The following is an 18,570-nucleotide window of genomic DNA, read 5'->3' as shown; positions in this document are numbered from 1 at the left end:
CAAAATACAAATTTTAGAGGTTCCTCTTGACCTAACTTTAATTTTGGTATTTTACCGCTATGTTTACTTCTAGGTATTTGACTAATCTGGTATAAAGTTTTCTTTTCCTTTTTTGTGACAACAGTTTTATTTGTTAATTACTTCTAATTCTACTCTTTATTTAAACAGCTTTATTGAGATATAATTCACCCGTTTACAAATATACAGTTCAGTGGTTTTTAGTGTAATCACAGAGTTGTATAACCATCATCACTATCTAGTTTTAGAACATTTTCATCCTCCACAAAAGATTCCCTGTACCTATTAGCAGCCATTCCCCATTCCTGCCTCCCCTCCATCGCCAGCTCCAGGCAACCAGTAATCTACTCTGTCCCTATGGATTTGCTTATTGTGGACATTTCATATACATGGAATCATACAATATGCGTCCTTTTGTGAGTGACTTCTTTCACTTTGCATAATGTTTATAAAGTTGTTGATTTTCAATTTGTTCAGCTTTTTGCTGTTAAGATAGAGCTCCTTACATGCTGGGCTGGAAACTAACTTGCACTTTTTAGTTAGTAATATCCAGTGATATTAATCATTTAAAAATAGCCATTTTTTAAAGTGATGGTGCTGGCATTCAGGAGAACAAATATTGTGATTAATTAAAATTAGTTGCTTTTGGGGAATGGAATTTAGGAGGGCAGCAGGTAGGAAGCATTACTTTTTAATTTAATACCATTCCTATCATTTGCATTTTTAAAAACATGTATGTAAACCTTTAATAAAAATTTTTTCTAAAAACAAAATGTCTAGAGACACTCATATGACTGTCATTATCATAAAAGTATACTTAAAAATTTAAAGCAAACTGTAGTTTCTTAAATCTACTGCTTTTTATTTATATGTTTTCTAAGGATGTGCTATATATTACCTTTAGTGTGAATAGTTTCTAAATTATCAAAGTAAAATAATTCATATCATCTCTTAGGGATTTACATAATAAACATTTATTGACATATAATCTTATACCTGTACCTTTAAAAACTTACCATTTGTTTTTTTGAGACATAGTACTACAATGCACAGTTTTTTCTTAAGAACTTTCAGAAGCTTTGGTAACGTTTCAAAATGACAGCTAGCGAGTGGACAGGAATTTTCTTTTTTAAAAAGCAAAGAATTTAAAAAACTCTTATACTTAAAAAAAATTGTTTTTAATTGCTTTTTAACATCAGGGAGGTGTTTATTCGACTGCAACATGAAAATAAGATGCTTCGATTACAGCAGGAAGGTACTGAGAATGAACGTATTGAAGAACTTCAGGAACAGCTGGAACAGAAGCACCGCAAGATGAATGAATTGGAAACTGAGCAGAGGTGACTGACACACTCCTTCATAATTGATAGTCATAGAGATTTAATTACCTAACCACAGAATCTTGATTCGCAGAAGTGGAAGATATTGTAGTTCCAATAATTAGGATTTGCACAAGTTTCGATTTTTGTTTTTTCATCTCTCACTACCCACTATTTTTAGCAGACTTTGTTAAAGCAAGTTGCTTATTCTTGAATTTCATTTAGATGTCTTCACAAATGACAAAAAATTAACAGATGAATAAATGACAATCTGGTTTTCAGCTGGAGTCTTGTGCATAGATGGTACGTAGATTGTGGAGTCAAATTTGAATTCCACCTCTACTTAAACTGGGCAAGTTACTTAAATTCACACTTAGTGTCCTCAGCTATAAATTGGAGATGACACCTATTTGCAGGTTCTTATGAAGATTACAGATAATGTGTTTAAAGCAAGTGGTGTACTTATCTGATATCAATGAGGTGTTCAAAAATTATAATGTTTAAAAAAAATAACGTTTATATGATGCTTACTAGTGCCAGGCACTTTTCTAAGCACTTTTTAATATTAACTCAGTAAATTCTCACAATAACTCTATGAAGTAGTAACTATAATTATCTCTTTTTTTATGGACAAGGAAGCTGAGGTGCAAGGTGTAACTTGCCCAAAGTTACACAGCTAGTAAGTTCTGGATCCTGCATTTGAACCCTCTGTCAATCTGACTTCAGAGTCTGTGCTCTTTAACCACTTTGCTAACCTGCCTCTTACAATAGCATACTGACAATGAAGGTATTTGGATTTATCTGACCTACCTTTATTGGATCTTAGAGACCACCAGGAATTTTAAAGACACTTGAACCTTGTCTCTCAACTTGTATGTATACTATTACATCAACTGCAGTTAAAAGAAAAATAACGTTTTAGCTTTCTGAAGAGATCATTAAATATTGCTGTTTTATATGGTTCAATATCAGCACTGGAGATCCTAAGTTTCAGCTGTTAATATAGGAAGATAGACATGTGAATAGATAATTATTATGTGATAACTGTAATATTGGAAAAATGGAGTGTCATGATGGGCAGGTGTGTTGTGTCATATATATATGAAGAGAGAAAGTCAGACAGATAGTAACTCTCTCTCTCTTGCTGGTAACTTCAATGGCAGTAATGATTAAGCAGGGTTTTTTGTTTTTTTGTTTTTTTTGACTGGAGTATAACTGCTTTACAGTGTTGTGTTAGTTTCTGCTGTACAACAGAGTGAATCAGCTATACGTATACATACATCCCCTCCCTCTTAGACCTCCCTTCCACCCCACCCCCATCCCATCCACCTTTAATGAGATTTTGCCAAGTTAAAAAGCTGCAGTAGTTGCTAGTGCCAATCTCTTTAGTTGAAATAAAAGTCATGAAGAAATGGTTGGAAAATGGTGGCCTTCCTCTTCTCCCAACACCCTGTGAAATCTGAAACAAGAAATGGAAACCTAATTTCCATTCATTAAAAATACAACTGAAGGAAAACTGAGCTAGTTTTCTGATTTTTATACCAGTGAGTACAGTGCAGAAACGTTATGCTTTGCCGCTGACTCATTAAGAACCTTAAATTTTTAAATGTGGGCATGTATGCTTTCAGGATAAAAATGTCTTTTTTTAAAGAATATTTCCTTGAAAGTAGGCTACTATACCATATATTATACCTAGCCACAGATAATTGTTCAGCTTTGGTTATTGCTATTAAATGTATACATTATGAGTTAAATTGCATAAATGCACCTTTATAGATCCTTAACTACTTTGACTTTCAGTACAAATAAACACGTGTGATTCATCTCATAATAGGCTGAGCAAAGAACAAATTCGAGAATTGCAGCAGCAGATTGAGGACCTCCAGAAGTCTCTGCAAGAACAAGGCTCCAAGTCTGAAGGAGAAAGTGTAAGTAACTTAAAAGTTATGATAATTCTGTTGTGTATGGACACTCTGTAATAGGTCCTGATGTCCAAATTAATCTTGTCCTTGAAAGTGCTACCCTTATCATTGGAGGTGCCCTTAAATACCATATATATATGCATAACAGATGCAGTGATTTTGCCAACTTGAAGCCTATAAATTGATCATATGGATTGGAAGGTGATTTCTATCTGTCCTACTTCAACAGCTACCCTTAAGTTCATGGTAATTCCTGATTGGGAGCATGCTACAATTGAGGCCCTCACAGTTTTGCTGGGATCCCAACACGACTGGCCTGAGAAAACCCTAGTGAGAGTAATCTGCAGTCAGAATAGAGGAAAAGAGAGAATGAGAAAGTGATTTCTACCAAAAGAACATTCGAGAAGTAGGTCACATCAACCTCCAAAGGACAGAAACCTTAAAGCAGTCTTGAAGTACATCACCCCTTATTTCTTCCCTCCTTTCATACAGACTCATGGCCTTGCCATTTCTCATGGTTTTTGATGGCAAACAATTGTGAGGGCAGAGGTAAGAGAACTTAAAAAGATCAAACAGCCTAAGTCTGAATAGAACTAGCAAAGTTTATATAGTTCAATCTCTATATACTGAGAGGAGAAGAAGTAATAATTGAGGGAGGAATGTATTTAACTAAAACAACAACAAAAAGATAGGGCTGATGTCATACTTGACACATTGGACCTGTCTTCAAGACCACACAAGTATTACAGCAAATATTTTCCTCTGTTTCCATTGGGAAGTGTGACAGAAACTGAATATCTGCCCTTGATTCTTTTGCACTTGCCATCCTATTTTCATGCTTTTCAGTATAGACTAAATCCTTCCTTAATCTAGTGTCCCTTGTACTTCTTTTATAGCCTAGCATTTAAGCTAAAATTAGGACTCAGGGCCATATTCTTGTTAATATCCCTTGTAAGAAAGTGTGTTTCTGTTGTGTTCACAACCTGTGTAGCTCATTCTCAGTCTGGACTTGCAACTAGCAAACTTACAGAATGAGAGCAAAGCACAGGTGGGCCCACAGACCATTCTTTCCTCTTCTTTTCTGCCACAGCTTGCATCTCAAATAGTCCCCCAAGAGAATTATTTGATGAAAGTTTGGCATTTGGAAAATATAAATAGACTTTGTAAAATAGTATCGATGAGCAGAGATTTTTTTTGAACTAATATATTAGAGAGAAAATGAACAACATTGAAATGGGAGTTGGATCCATAAACTCAAATTGAAGAACTGCTTTCTTTCTCCACAAAGACTTCAAAATACTAAATGGGCTTTGTGCCGATAGCTCCTCAGTGGGCTATGCTATTGGGAGTCTAGGAAGCAAAATGAAGGACAAAATGTTCATTTCAACAAAAAGCCCTTTTTGTTGACTATAACATACATACAAAAAAAGTATGTTGTGTATGTGCATTGTGTATGTGTGTGTGTGCATATTTCCTAGCTCTGCTCATGGAAGAGGCTTAGAAACAATGATCCCAATAAGCATGCTTGAAACTGAGCGGGACGCTGTAGGGCCCTCTCAGGTACAAAAGTCTTTCTCTGTCTCCCATTTCATGTTTTAAGGAAAAAGGCTTTGGCCTCCTAGAACTTACCTGAGTTCTAAAGGGCAGATTCAAACAGTTACTAATTAGGGAAGGGAGGGAATGCAGAAACAGAGGAGGAGCGGTCAAGAAACAACAGTGTAGATGAAGCATGGTCCTGGTTCCTCCTCAAAGGATATACATAACAATATATCTCTGAGTTCTTCTACAGGAAGTAAGATCCCCACCCAGGTGGAGGATGGTAACTTCAGGCTGAGCACATGATTTCTAGAGCACTGCCCTGTTACCTCACCACCAACCAATCAGAGAAAGGTCATGCACCCTGCAGCCCTCCCTCAAAATTTTGCCTATAAAAACTCTTCCCTGAAAACCATCAGGGAGTTTAGGCTTTTTGAGCATAAGCTGCCCATTCTTCTTGCTTGGCCCTTCCATAAAACTTTTTCTGTTCCAAAAAAAAAAGATAGGGCTAGATGTGTGTTAGATATTGATTGGATAGAATGTTAGGTAACTCTACTTTTATTGATGAGGGAGAGTAAATAAAGAGATGAAAAGGAAGATTGAAAGGGTTGAGTTTTCTTTCTGTCTTTTATATGCTTTATATGATTTTCTCTTTTTTCCCTGGGGGCTTGGAAAATAGAAATCATCTCATACATGGCAGCATCTCATATGTGCATATATACAGTATTGTAACCTCTCTAATACAAATTTTTTTAAGCCACATTAAAAAATATTTTTAAATGGGATCATTTTGGGGTAGTCCATTTTGGATTGCAGTGTTTTAAGGATTTTAAATTTATCTTTTTAAAAACATTTATTGGTGTCCAAATTACATTTTAGATTATATATTTTAAACTCTTCAAACTATTTGGTAGATGATACAGAACTAGTATTGCAATCTAAATTCCTTTTTGCAATCTAATTCCTAAATTCCTAAGTTCTTTTAAAGAGGAAATTTTGTGTTTTAAATTTTATTTTTTAACAAAATCCAATTGCTTCATTTTGATGTTAATATTGAAAGTGCTTGCATTTATAATGATAAAGTTTTATTATAGAGATAATTTTTGTTCATTAAGTCTATTCTTTAGTGAAGGTCTAAAATCCTAAAATTTGTGTTTTAGATGGATGATTCTTTAGGAGTTTAAATGTTTGATACTCCTCAATATATCACATTCAGCTTGCATTTGCTATTTTCCTTTGAGTTCAAATTTTATTTTCATTGTATTCAAAAATATGAAGTATTTTTCTTTCTGCTATTACACTTACTCTTCCTAATTTAATTTCCTATTCTCTTTCTCTTTCTTCTTTGAAGTAAGAATATACCTAAAATTTCCTGTTTTTAAAAGTATGTTATTAGAAATACAAATTTTTAAAACATTTATAATTTTATATAGTATCCCTTCAAAAGGAGGTAAAGAGATTTCAATGTCTGGAAAACTTACCTTTGTCACAATAGTTATCTTACAGCAACTTTTTCTAATTTTTATAGTCCAGCAAACTAAAGCAGAAGTTGGAAGCTCATATGTAAGTAAAACTAATTTTCATTTCAAATATGAGAGGGGAAGGGTTTTAAAAGCTTCTGAAGTTATTAATATCCTTTTCTGATTTTGTTTATTAAAAGTAAAAACGCTGATGCCAATTCAGTGTTCACCACTGCTACCAAAAGTGAAAAGAAGAACATGGTAAAAGGGTCAGCCTACCTGCTCATGATCCCAAACTCCTACATTTTTTTATCGCTAATGTCGTTTGAAGAGTTTATAAAGCAGACAACTGTCAGAACTAGATAATGTGGAAGTGTGGGATGTTTAACCTATAAAATATTTAACTTTCTTAGGAAGTAAGGGTGGCCAGGGGAAAACTGTAAAATTTTTGGCACCCACCATGTGTCAGGCAGTTTACATCCTCATAACCAACCCCTAGAATATTTGGCAGGTATTATTCCCATTTCACAGATGAAGAAACTGAGGATCAGAAAGTGACTTTCCTACAGTCCACAAATGTTATGTGGCAGAAACCAGTTTTCATTCTTAGGTCTGTTTGGCTCCAAAGCTCCATGCTCTTTCCACTACTTAGGGAAAAACTAACGGAGGTCCATGAAGAATTACAGAAGAAACAAGAGCTCATTGAAGACCTCCAGCCAGATGTAAACCAGAATGGTAGGTATTTGTAAAAATCTGGATCAGACGTTATGTAAAGACTTGACTTTTTTAGTTGAAGGATGCAAGAACTGTGTATATAAGTCTTCAGGCAATGCAGATACGTACATTGCAAATAAGAATCATAATAATTTTTAGTGATTTAAGTAATTAATAAATGATCATATCCTAAAGCAAAAAAAAAGGTAAATCTAATAAAATGACCTGATATATAGGAGTATCAAACATTGTAAAATATAATAAAATTAATACTATGGAAGTGTAAATAAAATAATTTATAATCAGATTAAAATGAACTTCAAACATGTAGAAAGAATGCTTTATTTTGTGATGGTTGTGCTTACATTGTAAGGTGTATTTGCTCAATGAAATACTTGATAGAAGGGAGAAAAATAACTCAGTAAAGCAGATTAGAGATATTTTTTAAGAAAAAATAATACAAAATGATCAGGGATGTATTGGGTGTAGTTCAAAAGTTTTAGATCAGAATTGACTACAAAGAAGAAATAAAATGTTTCTCTTCTAAGTTCTCATTATCAGTCTTTAGAAAATATAATTTTTTTTATGTGAGGAGGGAGTACTTTAAATTGCTCATTTCATTTTCTTTTCAATAACAGTACAAAAGATCAACGAACTTGAAGCTGCTCTTCAGAAGAAAGATGAAGATATGAAAGCAATGGAGGAAAGATACAAAATGTACTTAGAGAAAGCAAGAAATGTGAGTGGCTTATCTTTCAGGGTTTTAGCCTTTGTGAGTTGGGTTCTAATTGGGCCTATCCCACCTCTTCTTGGATCTATGTCACATCGCTTTGCTCCCCACTACCCTGCCTTGCTAGTCAGGTTCCTGGTGCGTCTCCACCTCAGTCCTCATGTTCTTTCCCTCTCACTCATCAGCATCAGAAAATACTACGCATGGCTTCATAGGGACAGTTAAATATTGATTGTAGTGACCTCATATAGAGAAAATGACTACTGTAAGGTATGTAATCTTTAGCTCTTACAGTGAACATTTGCCTTTGTGAAAATTGAGCTTTGCAAACTTGTTTAAATTGTTTTAGCATTGTCTGTATTAGACAGTTAATGTCTAAATGTTCACCAGACTAATTATTCTTTTCCTTATTTCATACTTTTTCTTAAATATCTGTAAGTACTGTTCTCATAAAATCTTTTATTTCCATGAATATATTTTCCTAATTAACTGTAAGTATTCTCAAAGAATGTTAATGTGCCCTTTTCTAGTTACTGAATAAAAGAAGAGAATTTTATGACAGAGCCTTAAAATACTGCTAACATGTCTTCCCTTGTTATGTTTAAGTTTTTTATTTATTAAGGTGTAAATAGTACCTGCAGCAACAGGTACGCCCCAAGATCTCAAGGCTTAGCAAGATAAAAGTTCCCTTCTTTCTTTTTTTTTTTTTTGCGGCACTCTCACTGCTGTGGCCTCTCCCGTTGTGGACGGAGCACAGGCTCTGGACGCGCAGGCTCAGCGGCCATAGCTTACGGGCCCAGCCGCTCTGCGCCATGTGGGATCTTCCCGGACCGGGGCATGAACCCATGTCCCCTGCATCGGCAGGCGGACTCTCAACCACTGTGCCACCAGGGAAGCCCAGAAGTTCCCTTCTTGATCACACGAAGTTCAGTCGTCAGTGTGGGAGGGGCCGTACTCTATGCAGTCATTCAGAGCCCCCAACTGTCGAAGGGTCAGCATTCTTCACTAAGGGGTTCTCAGATTCACTCGACATTGTCCAGCTACAGAGGAGGGAAGACAAGCCAAGATCGTATGGGACATATGTAATGGATCAGGCATAAATCTCTTCCCTCGCATTTCAGTGGGCAGAACTCAGGCAGGTGGCTGCACCCAACTTCAGGAGGCCGACTTACTAAACATCTGGGCAGTCTGCCACCTTCAGTGTCTCTGTTACAAATGTGTAAATGCTTTCAGTAGAAAATTTATTGAAAGGTTCCCAGAGACAACTGCTGTTAACAGTGCATTGTTTTCAGTGCCTATTATCTCTGTGATTGTTTACCGTAACACACCCACACACCCAATTTGTATGATCGTATCACGTATGATTTTGATCGTGCGATTTGTATTTTTAAACTTAATGTCCTCATGTTATATAAATATAGCTTCATATTTATCGAGCACCTGTTATGGTAAGCACTGGGAATACAGCAGCAAACAATACACTTGTGTCTGGAGCAGACTGCAAAATTAAAGAGTTAGCTACATAATCATTCAGTTGAGTAGATATATCATTGTTTACTTAGTCAACATCCTATTGTTGGAAATAGTTTGTTTCCATGTCTTTTTCGCTCCTAGAAATAAGGCTACAGGAAACATATTTATACAGAAAGTTTCCCCTTATTTTGGTTTATTATGTTAATCTTGTTCCTAGGTTAATGCATCAAAGTTATTGGGTCAAAGGATAAGAACATTTTTAAGATGCTTAACATGTATTTCTACATGATATTCTAAAAGTATTATAGCTAATTGGACAAAGCAATGACAATGAATACTGTATTCTTGCCATCATCAAATATTATCATTTAAAAAATAGTTGCTTTTTTGGTAAACATGATTTCATTTTTTACCCTTACACTATTTCAGGGGAGAGGTTAAAATAGTAACATATGTACATGATAGAAAGCTCAGAAAATATAGAAAAGTCACAACCATACTTTCTATCACTTAGAGGCAACCAATTTTTATGTGTTCTTTGTAATTATGATTTAAAAACTAATGTGTCTGCTTTTACAATGTGTACTTCATAAGGGGAGGTACTTCGTAAGAGTCAGTTGCCCTGACTCTGGCAAACTGCTGCAGCCCCATCTGCCACAGTGCCTGCCACGTTTAGCAGTGAATCGTTTTGAATGAACCACAGTAATGTTTAGGGATATTACTTTCTAGTCTTTTTTCTTTACCTCTATAAACATAGATGAAATTTTCTTGTCATTAAATTTTAAATCTTTTAAAATAGATTTGTAATTAGGTGATACAGATGACCTTATTATTGGAAACTTGTTTTGCTTGTAATTTATACCTAGTATTTCTGAGTTGATTTGCTACCGTACTGCTGACTACATAGTTTAGTTCAGTCTCTGAACAACATTCTGATCAAACTTTGTTTTTGCTCACATTTGGTAATTTACATGGATATGACTGAATACTCTAGAATTTGCAGACAAAATCATCAATGTCTATTATATTTATCTTATATATTGAATTACATCTAACTAGATAATGGTAGTAAAAGATTGTTGCTAAGAATTTTTTTTGTGTTAGTTACTCCTACTTTGTACAGTTAGCAAGTTCCCATATAACTACTGAATTCATTTTAATTAATTAAAAAATGTTTTAATTTATCTGATTCAAGTTAAAGGTAGAAAAGGGTTATTTCAAGACCTCAGTGCTCAAAGCTTGATAAGGCTAAGTAACTATTTCTGAGTACTGAGCCTGGAGAAGGATATTTGATTTGGGGATGGGTATCGTCCCATTTTTGTACTGAATTTTTACAGCATTTCTAGTCTGTAGAATGTTATTTTTGTTACTCAAATTAGAATGTGAAACAAGTTATAGTTAGCTCCTGGATCACTTTCTGGATAATGTTCCACTTTACACAGATGTTACACACTGTGTTCTTATTTCAGTATTTGACAAGATAAAGTGAATGTAAGAGATTTGTTTTTTTCCTTTAAACAGGTAATAAAAACTTTAGACCCCAAATTAAATCCAGCATCAGCTGAAATAATGCTACTTAGAAAGCAGTTGGCAGAGAAAGAGAGAAGAATTGAGATTCTGGAGGTAAAACTTCCATATTCATATATCTCCTCTTAATTATTCTGTCAATGTATAATTAACTGCTGTCAGTATTTGCCATTAATGATCAAATTTCACAAGAATTTAGAAGTTAGGAGTGTCATGTTTTAGCACTCAGTATGCTTATTACAAAGCATCTCACAAGCCCACAAGATGGGCCTCTACAAGCTCATGTGTCTTGCTCCATTGTATGTCTCTCCCTCTGTATCAGCCAATCATATAGATAGCCCTTCTTTCTAGTAGAGTCCTGCCATCATGCTCCTTTTAATATTATGTGGATGAGAGTTCATTTAAAAAAAAAAACACAAAGCTCACCTTTTTAAAAAGGTACTACACTCAGTTAACCAGATTCTTCTTTTACTTTTCTTCTCCCAAGAAATCAACTAGGAAGGTTATGTTTCAGGGAAATACACTATATTCATTTACCATTTTCTTCATATTATTTCAGGGAAATACACTATATTCATTTACTCATATTATTTCTGAGCCAGTAGATAGAGACTGTGGTGGAAGTAATTTATTTAAAGCTTTAAAGACTTTAATGTACAGAGTACACACCAGCCTTATGGTGCACTTGCTGCAAGTGCTTGTCCAGGCCATGTCAAGTGTTGTAAAAAATCACTGGGTAGAAGTGTCTCTCTGAAGAAATACTATTCATTCTTCAGGATCCAGCTCCAGTATTTCCCATTTATAAAGCTCTCCTTGTATATCTTAGGCAAAGTTAGTTGTCTCTTTATAGTGACTCCATGTACTTTGAACTCATGAATTCATCCCACAATAGCATTTTTCTTTATGGCATGTGTCAGAGTGTCGTGAGGGCAGAGGCTGTATCATATCTCTGTACCCCCACGGCATTAAATATCACATCAATCAGAAGCCAAGGTTACAGCTTTACTGTTAACTTGTCTTAAAGTTGTCACTCCTCTCTGGTCCTCAGTCTCCTCATCTGTAAAATAATGGGACTTGAACTGAATAATCTATGAACTCTAAGTTGCTTTGAATAGTCACTTCTCAGTGAAAGTCAATGAGAATGTGCACCAGTGTTGATACTTGAAATGTAGCTCCTTTACAAGTGTGATGACAAAATGGTGCCTCTAATATAGGGCTGTGAGGAAAATCTTCAGTTAAGTCACAGCATATGGGCCTTTAATTTATGTGTGGTTATCTGTACACACACTGCAAACAGTAAAAAGGAGAAAACTAATGTTTATAGCAGAGGTTATTCTGTCTGCATCCTTCTCGGGCAGTCTGTCTGGAGTGGATGTGAGCGAGAAGATGGGCATCTTACCTCCTTTGTTTCCTGTATGCTTTTCGTACCATGAGCATCTTGCTGTAGGAACATTCATATGTTTTAGATGCCAGCTATATCTGGCGCTCCACAACATGTACAAAATCAACTGTATTAGAGTAATTAAGAAATGAACGTCAGTCTCTAGGGTGGCACGCAGATAGGGCCCTGGGCAGTGTAGCATACAGTCACCAAGGACTGAGACAGAACAATTCTTGCTAAGCTTTACAGGAAATTTTAAAGGATTTTCTGGGGTATTTTTCCCTACATCCTTTTTCTCCTTAGTTTCGACTCTCCGCAGGTGCAGCTTTGTTTTGTCACCTAAGCCAGTTGTTACTTTTTTCTCTAGATATAGGGGACAGTAGCATAAGAATCACTCGTTTCTTGTTTGTTATTGTTTAATATCTGTTCTACCAGTACAATTCCTAAAATAAAGATTTATTAGTCACAATCTTACTCTTTCCTAAAGGTGCTGGGCATGCATTTCCCATGATTCAGCTTTACAATTTGTATACTTTCTGTGCCTCACAATGCATTCTTCACATTCTCTTGATCATGGGCATAGTGAAAAAAATATTCCATTTGCAGTAATTTGGGTTTGTTTCTGGGATTTTAATAGTCCTCATATCTTTTTCCAGAGTGAATGTAAAGTAGCAAAATTCCGTGATTATGAAGAAAAACTCATTGTTTCTGCCTGGTATAATAAGGTGAGTTGAAATTTAGCCAGTGAATCGATGTTTAGAACAGTGTTTATCAAACATTTTGACCATGAACCACAGAAGGAAATATACTTTATACTACAAATTAGTATGTGTTCATGTTTATGTATAACTGAACAAAGTTACCTTGACTGTGTGTGTTGCACTCAGGTGTTTTCTATTATATTCTCTCGTTTTTTTTTAATGTTGATCATAATCCAAATTTACTTTATATTTTAATATTTTTAGTTGATTTTGAAAACCACTAAATTGATTTCATGACTCACGAACCTTTAAGTTAATGCACATGAAGCACTCATACAGTTCTTAAACATTTTTAGAATCGCCTTATTTGAGTTAAAACATTTAATTTGTGCTTCATAAAGTGTTTCTGTAGAAATACGAATATCTGTATAATGCAAAATTAATTGCTTCTAGTACTCAGCATGTATTTTAACATTCCTAAAGCCTCTCAGTGTATCCTTTGTTGTATTTTCTTTTTTTTAATCCAGAGACTGCTCTTTAAGAATTGTCTATCTGTCCTAACAGAGAAAATAGTATAAAATAATTGGGTATATTTTATTTTGTCATCCTTAGTATGGTGGGATGTTTTCAAGAGTAGCGTTTCCTGATGTATATGGTTCTTTTGAGTATCCTAATCAGCTAGCATAGATAATAACACAGCCATTATCTACCTTAGCTGCCATTTATTTAGTATGAGAGAATATCAGTTTATAGACTCTCCACATGTGAAGCCTGTGCTTCACCATGAAGAACTGGTTCTCCATCCTCAAACATGCCTTTTTCTTTCATGTCATCATACTTTTTGTCTGTGTTTTCTCCCTCCCTTCTCTGTTTGGTGAAATCTGGCTTAATTTAGCAAGACCTTGAAGGAGATTGTGTGAGTTGTCCCCAGAACCTTCCTTCATGGGTTAGCCATCCTGGTTAAGATTAGGGACAATGTATTATTTTCCTTGTTGTTCTGTGGCCTCTTGATACATAAATCATCAAAGATATTAGAGCCAAATAATGCATTATTTAATCATTTTTCAACCCATATTTTTTGAGCATTTACAATATTGTTGTCTATTGTACTAGTTACCAGTGAAGCTAAGTTCAGTAAAATCGCTTTATGTGATCTAGTGAGAGAGGAGTAGTGACGTCTTCCCTTAGTAAGAAACCCAATAGCCACAACTACAGTAATTTGTCATGTACTGATATATAGCTAGACCATAGTAAATTTGAACTATTCTGTGATTCTCAAACTTTAGCATTCAACAGAAGACTTGTTAAAACACAAACTATTGGACTTACCTGCAGAGTTTTTTATTCAGTAGGTCTGGGTAGAATCCACAGGTATAATTTGCACTTTTAAATTCCCAGTTGTGCAAACGTTAATCCAGGGACCACACTTCAAGAACCATTGATCCTAAGCTTTTCTCTTGTGCTGTGTCTGCTCATAATGGCTGGAGTAATGGCCCCAACACAAAAATTTGCCTTGGGACTTTTTTCTATTGTTATAATTAAGCTTAATTCTGGAGCATTATTTTAAGCTACTGTTTTTAACAATTTCAAATTTAATGGGTCAAAATAGAGAAACAGGGATTTATGCCTTTGTTTTCCCCTTTCTTACTGGCATTATCACGTGGAGTGTAGCTCCTGAACCCTTAATTTTTCTATAACAATGAGGAAGACACCAGCTATATAGAATTGTTTTGAGGATTAAATGACTTTGTATATGTGGAAAGCACTTTGCAAACTCTACATAGTCATGTTATTTGTTTATTTTTGTTCAGAGTCTAGCATTCCAGAAATTAGGGATGGAATCTAGACTCGTGAGCGGCAGTGGTGCTTACAGAGACACGGGGGCTTGTGCTCCTGCCCGGTCTTTCCTAGCACAGCAGCGGCACATCACCAGCACCAGAAGAAATCTCTCTGTTAAAGTTCCTGCTACGACATCTGATTAAACTGCAAAAGAACACATAAACAGAAGTGCCCTTAAAATATTTTGTATCTTTCAACTAACTACCAGGTTGGAAAAGAAGTGTATGATTCTGGAGATCAGCTATTTTAAAATCAAAATGCATAAAATTAGTCTTGCCAGCTGATTTTGAAAACAGAATGTGAAATTAGCTATCTGGGGAAGCATGTGTGAATAAATGGAAGATATAATAAGGCAAAAATCTCAAACATTTGTCTTTTGAGAGTATTATATTATTTCAAATTGACTTTGTATATTTTAGTTTAATGTTTTCGGTTGGACCAGTAACTAATTTGCAACGTGTAATCGGTAATATGTAATCTAAAAATACATCTATTTTAGTGTTTTGGTATAAAAATAGTTGTGAAAAAAATAGTTGTGAGGTAGGCACGTGGAGAACTATACAAGAGTTATATTTTTTGACTCGACCTACACAAGGCGTTACCTCTGTCCTCTAATTCTGTCGCTGAATGGGTATATTTTATAATGTAATGGAAGATATAACATTTGGAAGATTGGACTATTAAAATGACTTCTCCATAGTAGAAGTGACTACTTGGCAATTTTGTAGATTTAGAAGAGGTCACAGTTCTCATATGTACCTACTATAAACTAAGGCTTCTGTACAGCATGGTTGAAATGTTAAAGGTATAGAAATGAACTGACTTTAAGAGATGACTTTCTGATGGGAAGCAAGCTAAAAAATATACTTCGTGTGAAATGCCCACACTATTTTAATATAATTAATGAAGATTACAATTATTATTACTTTTAAGCATAAAATTATCAGGGTTTCTGCTAAAAAAAAAAGATGCAATAGTAGTTTTGCCTCTTCACTGAAAAGAGATAGTGAAGTAGAGGAACAATTTGGAATCACTTTTTTTTTTTTTTTTTTTTTGCTGTACGCGGGCCTCTCATTGTTGTGGCCTTTCCCATTGCGGAGCACAGGCTCAGGAAGCTCAGGCTCATGGGCCCAGCCGCTCCGCGGCATGTGGGATCTTCCCGGACCGGCGTGCACGAACCCGTGTCCCCTGCATCGGCAGGCAGACTCTCAACCACTGCGCCACCAGGGAAGCCCTGGAATCACTTTTATCTTGCTTACTAATTAAGGAATTTGTCTTGGGTTGAGTTTATGGTATTCAGTTCATTTCTGCCCAGAGCTCCTTTTTTCAAAGGCATTACTCTATTATTTTTGGTCATTTTTAAGAGTCACACTTTGGAATTTTAATTTAGTTGAGTTAAATCTGTGCTGTCCAATAATGTAGCCAAAAGTCACATTGGCAATTTAATTAAAATTAAAAATTCAGTTCTTTGGTTGCACTAGCCACATTTCAGATGCTCGATAGCCATATGTGGCTAGTGGCTACAGTACTGGACAGTGCAGATATAAAATACTTTCATCATTGCAGAAACTTCTTGGACAGTGTAGTACTAAATCTTTTATAATAACTTGGAAACACTCATTGATGTTAGACCACAAAAATGAAAAAAAAAATGTTAGGACGATTTCAGATATGAAAAATAATTGAATTATGATGTAACTAGTATCTTACATTCCTTATGGTTGAATACCTTATGTTGTGACATAATCTTTCCAGTGCTATTCAGAACTACATACCTATCAGCATATGTCTAGACCACGGGTCAGCAAACTTTCTGTAAAGGGACAGATGGTCAATGTTTTAGTAAGTATTTTAGGTTTTGTGGGCCATATGATCTATCGCAAGTACTCGACTCAGCTGTAAGTATAAAATCAGGAGCCATATACAATATGTAAATTAAATGGGTGTAGTTATATTTCAGTAAAACTTTGTTTGCAGAAACTGGCAGTAGGCCAGATTTGGCCTGCAGGCTGTAGACATCTGTTCTAGATTTTATTCTTAGCTTTTTTTTTTTTTGCAAATATGAATATTGTTCCATTTACAGTATTATTCATTTAGATACTTGGTTTTTATATTCTATACCAATAAATGTTTTCTAATCACTGAAAATATAAGAATTTCATACTATATTTGGGTCTCTGAGATTAGGGAGCATCTGTCAGGATATTTTATCAGGGTTACTTCTTTTGACTACCTCTTAGATTTTGGTGTTCTTTACTGGTACAATTATATTGTTGGATTTCATTTTTCTGTATTATTGTAGTCTCTGCTTGCCTGTGGCTTTTAGTGAAATGAAATAAGCTTTTGAAAATATTTTAGCATGCTAATTAAAATTTTCTAAATATTATAGCATTTTGGTACATTTTGGTCAATGTAAGATATCTGCTCCTTTGGTGTTTACTACTTGCTTATAATTGAGATTTCACAAGCTCTTCAAGCTCCCTTTTAATGAAATTTATTGTAAAACATCAATTTCAATAAATTAGTATTTTCACAGTTCAATTGCTTATAAATTTTCAATCATTATATTTGGAATTTCTGAAAAATTCATGCAATTTCTGAATAAGGATGTAAGGCTAGATTCTTTTTCCTAAATAGAGAAAAAGCAAATTTTGTGATTTAGCACTTTTCTAGTTGGTAGAATTTAAAATGCTCAATATGTATTTATACTAATAAATTACTAATGTAATTTAAAGTTCTGTATTATTGTGATTAATCATATGGAAATTCAGGAACTGATCAGAAGTGAGAGTCTTTTCCACATCTGGTTAGTGTAGTGAGATTGACACCCTGTGGGTGGTAAAGCATTATAAATATTCATCTTGAACCATGATTATACATGTCTGTGCTGTGAGGCTTGAGTGCATATACCAGGGAAGAGAAATTCAGCATTTATCTCTCTGATTGATAAGGAATTGAATGTCCCAGTGATTATAAAGTAAAACCACAGACCAATGTGGGAATGATCTTTAATTTTGAGTATTTGCTCTAAGATTAATAAGTATTCCTTTACCTTTTTAAAATAAAAGTGTGTATACATATGACAACGATGTTTATCCTCAGCTTAACTTAATGTATTGTGAAATATTTGAAGTTCACTCTATTTTTTTTAATGAATAAGGCTGAACTAATGATTTAATATAGATTAAGAACTAATGTCTTGTCTAGAAACATTAAACTGAGTAGCCCTTACTCAGATGTCATCGTCTTTGATAACTGGAGCGCTCATTTGAATTGTCAAATAATGCTTCTGCATCTACACCTGTTGCTGTATAGTGGCACATGTGGCCCAGTGGGTTGGCTTTTAGGCCACAGTACTATCTGTTTTAGGTTCTCTCTATGTATATTTAATGAGAAACATTCCTATGTAAAAATGTGTGTATATGGTTGTATGCATACATTCTTGTTGTGAACCTGTACCTTGCAAAGAAGTAGTTTGGAAATTTGTAAAGCACAAACATAAAAGGAAATCGTGTGCAGTTATTAAACTTGATGGAGCTTAAATGTAATTTTTAGTTTATAAAAGGTTCTTTCTATTTTCTATGGCAAAGACTTTGACACTTGAAAAATAGAAGCAATACTTGATTTATTTTTGTATTTAGTATATTATTTTAAATAAATGATTGTCCAATAACAATACTTGTCAAATGTTTTAAAGTAAATAAACTTTCCGATTCTGTGTCTGATATGATGAATTTTTAGTGGGTACAAGTGCACATTTGTTGCTTTAAATAAAGGACTTAAATATTTAGATTGGTAAAGAAAAAATAATTCTAATTTTTTCATTTGTATTTGTGTGTGTGTGTGTGTGTGTGTGTGTGTGTGTGTGTGTGTGGTGAATGATGTGTAAAAATGATATTTTTGGTGTGCTCTTTTATATCTCCAATTTGCATTATCATGGAATCCAGAAT

At 34.6% G+C, this 18,570-nt stretch overlaps 1 protein-coding gene across 3 annotated transcripts in view; it reads left to right on the top strand.

Annotated features, from left to right (window-relative positions):
- The window catches only part of HOOK1 (hook microtubule tethering protein 1), a 67,197-nt gene extending 48,901 nt beyond the window's left edge, over nucleotides 1-18,296 (top strand). For 2 of the 3 annotated variants that reach the window (XM_060139913.1, XM_060139915.1), the window contains 8 exons: nucleotides 1,218-1,358; nucleotides 3,172-3,265; nucleotides 6,324-6,358; nucleotides 6,908-6,990; nucleotides 7,608-7,708; nucleotides 10,694-10,795; nucleotides 12,737-12,805; nucleotides 14,593-18,296. In XM_060139913.1, the coding sequence (XP_059995896.1) occupies nucleotides 1,218-1,358; nucleotides 3,172-3,265; nucleotides 6,324-6,358; nucleotides 6,908-6,990; nucleotides 7,608-7,708; nucleotides 10,694-10,795; nucleotides 12,737-12,805; nucleotides 14,593-14,763 (796 nt within the window). In that variant the 3' untranslated portion in view covers nucleotides 14,764-18,296. The remainder of the gene's footprint in view (nucleotides 1-1,217; nucleotides 1,359-3,171; nucleotides 3,266-6,323; nucleotides 6,359-6,907; nucleotides 6,991-7,607; nucleotides 7,709-10,693; nucleotides 10,796-12,736; nucleotides 12,806-14,592) is intronic. The other variant, XM_060139914.1, reaches the window with a different exon arrangement.
- Nucleotides 18,297-18,570: the final 274 nt, after the last annotated feature.

The sequence above is a fragment of the Lagenorhynchus albirostris genome, chromosome 2 (assembly GCF_949774975.1).
Source record: "Lagenorhynchus albirostris chromosome 2, mLagAlb1.1, whole genome shotgun sequence".
Classification (NCBI taxonomy): domain Eukaryota; kingdom Metazoa; phylum Chordata; class Mammalia; order Artiodactyla; family Delphinidae; genus Lagenorhynchus; species Lagenorhynchus albirostris.
The sequence above is the reverse complement of the archived record's forward strand: the minus strand, read 5'-3'. Positions and strand labels throughout refer to the sequence as shown.